Here is a 9,904-nt window from a genome sequence, read left to right as displayed (position 1 = left end):
GATGCACTCCAAGCAGGTCAAAGATAAAGAAAACTCATACACTCCAAAATATTTATAACAGAACTTTTTTATGGTAGTAAAGAAATAGTTACAAGGAGGGTGCCCAACCAAACTGTGCTACATCAATGTAATAAAATACTACCATAGTGAAAATAACAACTAATATAAAAAATTCAGACTTACATGAACAGAAGCAGAGTGAAGTTAGCAGAACCAGGGAAACTACGTATGAGTACAACAAAGTAAATGGAAACAATGAAACAAAACTGAATACTGAATAACAGTGACTAAGAAGAGTTTAGGAAATTCCCCTTACTTCCTCCTTCTAGGAGGTGTGTGTCTATGTATATGGAACACTACAAGTGTTAATTTAAGATTCATTTGATGTGTTGGCTAGTTTGCTGAAATTCCTCCCTACTCCCATTTTATCTTTTATTTGAGAGATAGCTTCCTAGGTAGGAGAGAGGAGGGGAAAGAATACATTTGGAAATGAAGACGTTGGAAAATTAAGGTGTAAATTTAAAAAAAAATTTTAATCTATACCAGGATTGCTTAACATTTTTTGCATCATGGACTCCTTTGGCAGTCTGGTGAAGCCAGTGGACCTTTTCTCAGAATGTTTTTAAAATACATAAACTTATAATGGAAACCAATTATATTGAAATGGTTATCAAAATATAGATATAAAAAAGTTCAAAGACCCCAAGTTAAAAACTCCTGACCTCTACCAAAAACAAAAAATTGCAGTCTTAAAAAAAGAAAACTGATGTTTAGAAATGTTATATATTGAATCTACCACCCCCATCCTGTATTTCCCTTATTACTTTGTTCTATATTAAGAGGCAGTATAGTAAAATGGAAAGGGCAATGAATTTAGCATACTCATGTATGGACTCAAGTTCTATCTCCAATGTTATAAAAACTCTAAGTGCAGGCAATATACAATTTCTGGGCCTTAATTTCTTCATCTATAAAATGAGAATACCAACACAGAAGGTTGTATCAAAGATAATATAGTAAAACACTTTCTAAATTTCAAACTGTTACATGTTGGCTTTTAATTATATCATAGTGAATCGATTTTCCTAAGCATGTGAAAAAGATAATGTCTAGCCTAGGACATAGTTTACCTAACAAATATCAAGGGTTGAGGTCTCTTACAACTTTTCCTGCCCTCTAACTTTTCTCCACTTACATAAAAATTTGTAAATAATTCTGATTTACCCCAATTATATCATGCACAGTTATATAATAACATCAGTGGGATATGTTCACAAAATTTAACATTCCAATGAATAATCTACTTCAAACTATTATATCATTCGGAGCAAAACTTAAGTCCAGAGATAGGCTGGCATTAGAAAAGATACGTAAAAGAAATGAACAGAACAAAAACTGTCATTAATTGGAATGGCAACCAGAAGAAAACTACACCCTTTTCAAAGCATTAGAAGAATCGTAGAACTGGAAGATGGCTAAGAGGCCCAGAAGTCTAATCCCAACCATGCTTAAATTATGAACGCCCCCCCCCCCCATTATCCCTAACATGTGATTATCCAATCTGATGACCTTGGGCAGAAAAGAACTCCTAAAGCAGTCCATTTCACTTTTGGGTAGCTCCACCAGGAAATGTTTCCTTATAATCCTCTAGATTCTGACTCCCTGTAACTTACACACATTGGTTCAGTCCTAGTTCTACCTCTGGGGCCAATTCCACTTTCAACTATCTTCAAACCTTTGGTCCTTACAAAGATCCAATAAGAGTCAACATAAAACAATCTTATCAATAAGGAATTTAAAAGCCAGATTTGTCAGGGAAGCACTCAACCTGAGTTTTGGAACTTCTATAATTCAGAATGTTGCTTATGAAAGCATAATTCCAGGCATGGGGTGAAGGTGGCATGAATTTCTCTGAGATGAGGAAGGTGGCAAGACTGTGTCCAGTGTATCTAAAATAAGTATATGAAGTGTTAATGTTGGAAGAGTAAAATTATAGGTCCTCAAAGCTGGCAGGGACCATCAAAGGCCATCTAGTCCAGCAAGTACCAGAATAGGAATCACTTCTCCAACATCCCAAATAAGTTGTCATCCAATCTCTACTTGAAGGCCTTCCACACTGGAGAACTTACTACCAGGGCAGCCCACTCCCCTTCCGGACAGTTATAATTGTTGGCCAGTTTTTTTTTTCCTTATACAAAACTGAAATGTGTCTCACAAACTCCTCCCTCTTAAAGGTAGGTTGACTGAACTTCATTTCTTTTCACAGAAATATCTCAACTGGAATAATCAGGATCACAGATGTAGAACTGAAAAGGCCTTCAGACTACATCTAGTCTCATCTCTGCATTTTTTAAATGAGAAGCCAGAGTTCAGAAAGATTAAGTGACTTGCCCAAGGTCACATAGGTAACAAATGGCAGAACTGGTTCCTTTTGTGTTTTCATCTCCAGCACCTAGGACAGCACCTGGCAAATAGCAGGTGAGTAATAAATGTCTATTAAATGAAGTCCTTTTTCCTTGTACTTAGGCCAATTTAACTTTTTGTTAATTGATGGCTAACTGAAATCTCTTCCCGTTTCAAACTTTACCAAGAATTATTCTAAAAAGCTGCTACTATGTTTTACTGCCTTATTAAATAGAACACAATGAACATAATAATAGAATCTTTCAGTGGTCATGGTTACATAAAACAATTATGATTATATAACACAGATAATAATAGCTAATATTTATATGGCACCTAAGATTCGCAAAGCATTTTTACATATATTATCTAATTTGGGGCTCTTAATAAGCTTTTGAAATAGGTGCTATTATTATCTCCATTTTACAGAATGAAGATATTGAGACTTAGGCTAAAGCTAAGTAAAAGTGTCTGAGACAAGATATGGACTCATGTCTTCCCAAGGTCCCTTTCACTTCCAATATTCTATCCACTATTGCCAATACCTCATTTCCATGAAAAGCAAGAGATCTGTTTTGTTTTGGTATTAAGAGCATGAGCCCATACATTTTTACAACTTCTTCTTCCTAACTTGGTTCTAAATTCAACAAGTTAAAAAATAAGTAAAAGACATAGGCTAGGGGAAGGATCTTTAATTACATCAAAGTGTAGAGATATACAAAGTCTATACCAATTCCAGGAAATCTCTGGAAACCGTTGATGTTTTTGCTGAGATGTTCAGTATCTGAAGATGTAAGGGAATGGATGCATCAGAAACAGGACAGACAGGAGTCTAAAGTGTGACTGTGGCAGCTGCTGTAGAGGTACTGAAGACACCACAGAGAAAGCATCTTGACTCTCAAGGAACTTGTCTTCCATTAACTGAAGGCACAAAGCCCAGCCACAAAGTTTCTGTAATTGTTGGGCAAAAAGAGACGTGATCAAAAAGTAGGGATTCTTAATCTGGTCTGTGCATAGATTTCAGGAAGTTCAGAAATTTGGAAGGGAAAAAAATTACACATTTATTTCAGTGTAATTGGTTTCCTTTAAAATAATATGCTTTATGCATTTAAAAACATTCTGAGAGCGGGTTTAATGGGCTTTAAAGCCAATAGACTTTAAAAGATGGACAAAAGTGTCTATGATACAAAAATGTTAAAGAACCCCTGTCTTCAAGGATAGCTGAGATAGAAGTTTTTAGGAAAGAACCCATGCAAAAAATTACTGCTCAGGTTAAAAAAAAAATGTACAGAATGAGTAAAACAGAATACTTTAAAGTGTACTAGGAGAAACTATGTTCATCTAAGACATCTGAAAGGTCTAACACTTTCTGATAAGGTATCTAAGAATGTAACTACTGAAGACAAAAATCAATGAGGAGAGAGAGTTTTCAGGAAGGTAAATTTCAGCTCAATATAAGGAGCTATCCAATAGCTATAACTGTTAAAGATGATAGACAGGCATCTCTATTGTATATAGTACATAATTTTATGTTCTTTTGTATGTCTATATCAATATTTTAGATTATATACTCTAAAAAAGTTAGGATTACTGCACCCACATGAACTTAGATGTCTTCACATTAGAATCAAAACTAGAACTTTATTGATTTTTATGATCTTAAAGAAGTCACAACCCTGAGAAATGTTTTTCTATCTTTAAGCAGGAAATTGTGACCTGCCACCCACAGAAAGGTATAAGGAATAGTGTCGATGCTAGAACTAGAAGACACCTTGGGGAATATAGTCTAACATTTTCATTACAGAATGATATGGCACAGTAGGAAAGTCAAAATCAAACTAGCTGTGAAACTCGGATTAAATGATGTAGCCTCTATGAGTCTCAGTTTCCTAATCTATAAAATGAGAATGTTGAAATTGATGATTTTATGAAGGTGCAAACTCACAGAGTTACTAACAGAAACAGGACCAGAACTCTGATCTTCTGACTCATAGTTTTTCCTATATTTTGTTACCTTTCTTGTAGACTGTGCAAAAAAACAAAAGATAATGAAAATGAATGACATTTTAAAGATTGTCCTTGAATCAAAAATGAACCATTTGATCTACATGCAGCAAAATATGAAATCCTTATACAAAGCAGGCATTTAATAAATGCTGCTTGAATGAAAGGCTCCATCAATAACTGTACTTGCTACATTGACCTCAGTTGGTCAACTTATTAAAGCACTTTGTGTCTATTTCCTTAAACATCTAAACACTGAATCTGAGTCACAGATTATGACTATCATGTACACAGAATACCTCACAAATATTAATTTCCATAATTAAGGGGCAAATATTGCATAAGCAGATGACTGTCTGAATAAGGAATATTAAAATTCTTCATTTGGTTTTGTCTTCTGGTGCTACTTAACATGTGCATTTTGAAAAACTCAAGAGATCTATTTAATTAAACAATTTTCCTTCATGCTACCTCTCTAAGGAATCTTCAGTTTTAAAAAAAAATTGGAGCATTTTAAAGTATTTTACTCTTGAATTTGCAACAAATGTTACAAATAAAAAGTCTACATAGACTATTTTGTTTACAATTTTTCTTTCAAAATTGAAAATCAGTACCCTACAATATTATAAAATTCTACATTCAAACCTACTATAGCTCTTCTAAATGATACCATAAGCAGTACATGATTCCCTAAAATGTCTTCAAAGCTTATATATGTCACAGGGAATTTAACAAGATTGCAGGAAGACTGATCATATTTACTCCAATAAGTGCAGAAAAAATTCTACGGAGAAAAAGCACAATATAAATGCAAAATAGCAATGAAATCAACAATACAATTTCATACTGCTGACAAGAGAATATTCCACAATGTCTGTAGATGTTTAAATACAGTCTAAATGTAGAAAAGTTAATTAGAATCTTAGAACTAAAAAGTAATTGAAAAGGTCATCTAGAACAACCTCTTCCACAATGCAAGAATTTTTTCTATGATGGATGATTATCCAGCCTCTCCCTGAAACCTTCCAGAGACAGGGTGCTAGACACATCTCACTTCACTGTTGAAAAGCTGTAAGTTGTTGGAAAAGTCCTGGTATTCAGCTGAAATCTAGTCCCTGTTACTTTCATCTACTGGTTCTATTTGTCTCTAAGAAGCTAAGCAGACCAGTATCACATCTCCATTTAGTTGTCACTTCTCCAGTCTACACATCTCGAGTTCTTCACGTGAAACTGTTTCCAGAACACCTTCATCACCCTCATCTGGATATTTTCCAGTTATTCAATCTCTTTTAAAATGCTGCACCCATAAATGAATACAATACTGGAGATGTGATTTGACCAGGACAGAATTCACTACAATTTTCTTCTTATGACCTGAACACTATTCTTCTGCAAATACAGTCTAAGACTGTATGATGAAATGTGAGCAACATACTAAGAAACCCACTTCTAGGTCTCTGACAACACAAAGGTTTGTAAGAAACAACGAGTAAACCCTCGTTTTCAGTTTCTCCTATTTTCATATGGAATCAAATACTCAAATTGCTATCATCAGAGTAATGCTTTCTTTTCAAGTATAGAAACAGGAAGAACAACAACTTAATTGTTCTGCAATTCCACATTTATGAATTAACGTCTAGTAGGCTTTGTCAGGTTTATAGTAAATGTTCAATAAAAGCAATGCTACTTCATAGTTCATAGAAAGGATAAAGCAGATTTGAGTAGAAAAGAAAATTCAAGGAAAGATTCCTAACTTAATAATTTGATTACATTAATAATAACTCATACACTGATCCACAAATAAATCACTAGTTTATGTGAAATTAGGCTCTAAGGACTAGCTCAAGTAAACTGCAGTTGAGTTTGATTTATTTACCAATTTTTTATCCCCTACAGTTTAAAGATCATTAAGAAAAACAGAGATGTCATTGCTTTAAATGATCAAACAGGAATACTAGATATCAATTCCCATACAGCTCCTAAAGAGTTTCGTTTTCATTTTTGTAATTCCAGCACCCAGCATTGCCAGGCACATAGTTGGTACTTTAAAATATTTGAATTAAAAAAAAAAACAACCACCTCAGGAGACTCATGGAATTCAAATAAGCAAACATTTAACACCAGGGGGTCAAGCATAGATTAAAAAGACAAAATGAAACTGCCCCAGGCCACAAGAATAAAGCAACAGGTCTACACTACAGTTATTCCAACAAATTTCCCAGACCCACATTAGAAAACTTGGGATTGGCTTTAATTTTTTTTAAGTGAGGAGGAGCTGAGAACTTCAATAATGGCATTCAAATCACTAAAAGCATTAGGTCACAAACCTTTTTTAAACAACTTCAAAAAGGTCAAATAAATCAATCCACAGATTAAGACATTCTCTTATAAGAATCCATTTAAAAAGTTAAATCTGTTTCACTGGAGTAGATCAAATCTGAAAATATAATCAATACTTTATCCTTGAAACTTAAAATTTACTATAATAATATATTAACAAATTAAGGAACATATTTTTTCAGAGGACATCAGTCTGTTTTCACTTCACACATACAGGCAAGTTCCATTTACATTAATGGCTACAAGCACTCAACAAGAGAATAAATTGAGTTCCTCACATATCTCTCAAATCATCTCATATTTATATAACATACTGACATGCAGAATTGGGAAAATGTGCTAAGCACTTGTTAAACTGTAAGCTGTGGATTTATACTCAACGCAACATATTATGATGCAGATACTTGGGGTTTTAGATATGCAATTCCCCTTAGCATTAATGTAAACTCAGATACTAAAGTCCTATGCATTGAGATGAAAACATAACCCCAGAGGGCTAACACTGTAGCTTACTTTCTTGTCAAATGGAAACATCCCACAGAGCCCTTAGAGTTACTTGATGTGAATTTTAAGCTTTCAACAAAAATATCCTGGTGTTTCAAGAATTAGTATCTATTAAATTGACACAAAATTCGCCACAATCTAGACCACAGCAAAAAAAATAAACAAAAAACAAAAACAAAAAAACCCAGCTATTTCATAAAGCTCAGTTTTAAACAACTACTACTGACTATTTCCTTTCATCCCCTCCCCACTCCAACTGCATACTTTTTTTTTTTTGGAAGAGCACAACCGTCATTCCTGACAACAAAAGTTATTACTATATAATCTCTCAAGTTTGAGAGTCTAGATTTTTGTAGCGTGAAAACTACTAGTTTATTTTGTTGTTCACTGATGCAAAGTAACAACCAAATGGGCCAACATACCCTGAAAAAGGCAGAAAAAACAAAGTATTTTTCATATTGGTCTTTTTCCAGTTCATTATCATAATTCAACTAAAACTACATAACAAATCAGAAATAACATGGTAAGGACTACCATACTATTTAAATAGCATTAAGGAAAGGAGGAACACAAGATGCCACAGAATTTTTAAATTGAATTGATTTGCTAAATTTGAGCCAGAATATACTCAAACCATTTTAAAAAATAATTAGCATGCAGTTTTTGGAGGTGAGGTGAAAGCAGAAAATGTCTGTCAATTTATTCAGCATATTTAATGGATGCCATAAATCAAACCTTTTCATGAATTTTCTAGAGCATATTCATGCCAATCTTTGAGCCTGCTATTGTCACTTTCACACATGCTCATAGGTACCACAATGACAAGGAATGATATATCTGTCAACTACTGGTACAGAGATTAAAAGGACACCCCAGTGATTATACATTTTCATAGCTATGAATATTAAATATTTTACAAATCTTTTCAAAATAAGCTGCACTATGCACGTCCTTCGAAATAAGGTCTTTGATGTCATTCAAAGATTCATTACAGTATATTTACCTTTTGTCGACCCCCCCCCATAAAAATGGTGCTACAACCTTTTCTGAATAAGGCACTGCCTATGGGCGTTTGAGTCAATTTCCAAGAGCCTGATTAGAATATTGCTAAAGTTAGGGCAAAACATGATTTTATAGGGGGCACTTTCCTCTCCAAATACAGACGTATTCCTAGATTTCATTTTACGTTCAATACTTTTAAATTAAATACAGCAAGTTGTAATTTTAGCTAAAAGCCCTCCTATAACTCACTAGCTGTATAATTGCTACATCTGGTGGCAACATATTTGAATGCAAGGAGCCAGAAGTTGGACAGCAATTGTAACAGAAAAGAGCAAGAATGACTTGCTTGCACATAACCTTTATGCTGATATTCTATACACACACACACACACACACACACACACACACTGCACAATATCCTTTTCTCTTAGCAAGGAAGTGTTCCACTTACACTAGAAAACAAGAATGCACGAACACTCCAGGGGTGATGGGGAAGGAAAGTTGCAACCATTTGGAAGGGGTGGTTTAGGAAACCTGCCTTCAAGAAGGTTTGTCTTTTCAATGACTCTGGGGGCGGCGCAAGGGATCAAAGTCCTCCACGACAACCTTTTTTTTTCCCCCCAGAACGTCCCTCTCGAATCCCCACAAGGAAGCGACCCCCTCCTCCTGAGAGGCAGCCTGAAGCACGCTGGCCAGTTTCAGGCAGCACAGAAGCTTTCAGGAAGGGGACCGCCTCTGTGGGAGGAGTGCAATAGGCTACGGGGAAAGGGGAGGGGGCACAAGAAGGATGAAGGCAGTGGGGAAGAGGGAGGAGGGAGGTGAGATCCACCACCGATTTAGGAGAAGGGTGTTAAAGAGTAACTAAGCTCCAAGGTTCGTCTCCAGGAGCAAGGACGGACCCCGAGGCACGCCAGAAAAAGTGGTGCGTCGTGCCCGCGCCTCCATCTCCCAGTTGCCCCCCGAAGCACCCCACCACCCAAGCACCCCCCAGCCCCGGCGGCGGCCCCCGGGCCGGCTCGGGCCGCCCCATCCCCCACCTGCAGGGTCCCTGGGAACAGGGCTGGGGTCCGAGAGGGCGCCCCGGCCGGAGGAGCGGCTCGGGGCGGCGGTATTTACCTTCCTTGGGCCTCCCGGATGGCGGCGTGTGATTCAGCAGGGACCTGGCTGCTGCCGCCGCCGCCGCCGCCGAGCCCGGGGTTGGAGACGTGGAGAGCTGGGACCAAGATGGCGGCCCCTCCAAACTTCCACTGCTACTTTGGACACTCATCAAGCTACTTTCTGGGAAGCGGACACCCCCCCGGCGGCGGCGGCAACGGCGGCAACGGCGGCACCGGCATCCGCCTCAGTCATGGCCGGGGCCGTGATGGGGAGGGAGGGGAGGGGAAGGGGAGGGAAGGCAAAGCTGAGGGCGGGCGTCGAGGGGGGGGATTGCTGGGGGGTCGCCGGCAGGAGGGCGCTCCGAGGGGAAGGGGAGAGCCTGGCGAGGTCTCCGCGGGCACAACCTGCCGTCCCCTCCGCACTGCGTCCGTCTGCCCCCGCTCCTCACCCCTGTCTCCGAGGCGGCAGCAGCGGCGGCGGCGGCTGCGCTGGGGCGGGGGGGCTGGGGCTGGCGGCGGAGGAGGAGGCGGCGGCGGCGGCGGCGGGGTAACCT

General features: G+C 38.0%; 1 protein-coding gene across 1 annotated transcript in view; it reads right to left on the bottom strand.

Moving 5' to 3' along the window:
• Positions 1-9,586, bottom strand: part of TLK1 (tousled like kinase 1) — a 157,711-nt gene extending 148,125 nt beyond the window's left edge. Inside the window, exon 1 of the mRNA XM_027865956.1 lies at positions 9,370-9,586. Coding sequence (XP_027721757.1) covers positions 9,370-9,520 — 151 coding nt within the window. The 5' untranslated portion in view covers positions 9,521-9,586. The remainder of the gene's footprint in view (positions 1-9,369) is intronic.
• Positions 9,587-9,904: the final 318 nt, after the last annotated feature.

This window comes from Vombatus ursinus, unplaced genomic scaffold (genome assembly GCF_900497805.2).
Source record: "Vombatus ursinus unplaced genomic scaffold, bare-nosed wombat genome assembly UNPS02014779.1, whole genome shotgun sequence".
NCBI classification, from domain to species: domain Eukaryota; kingdom Metazoa; phylum Chordata; class Mammalia; order Diprotodontia; family Vombatidae; genus Vombatus; species Vombatus ursinus.
This window is presented reverse-complemented; position numbering and strand designations above follow the sequence as displayed.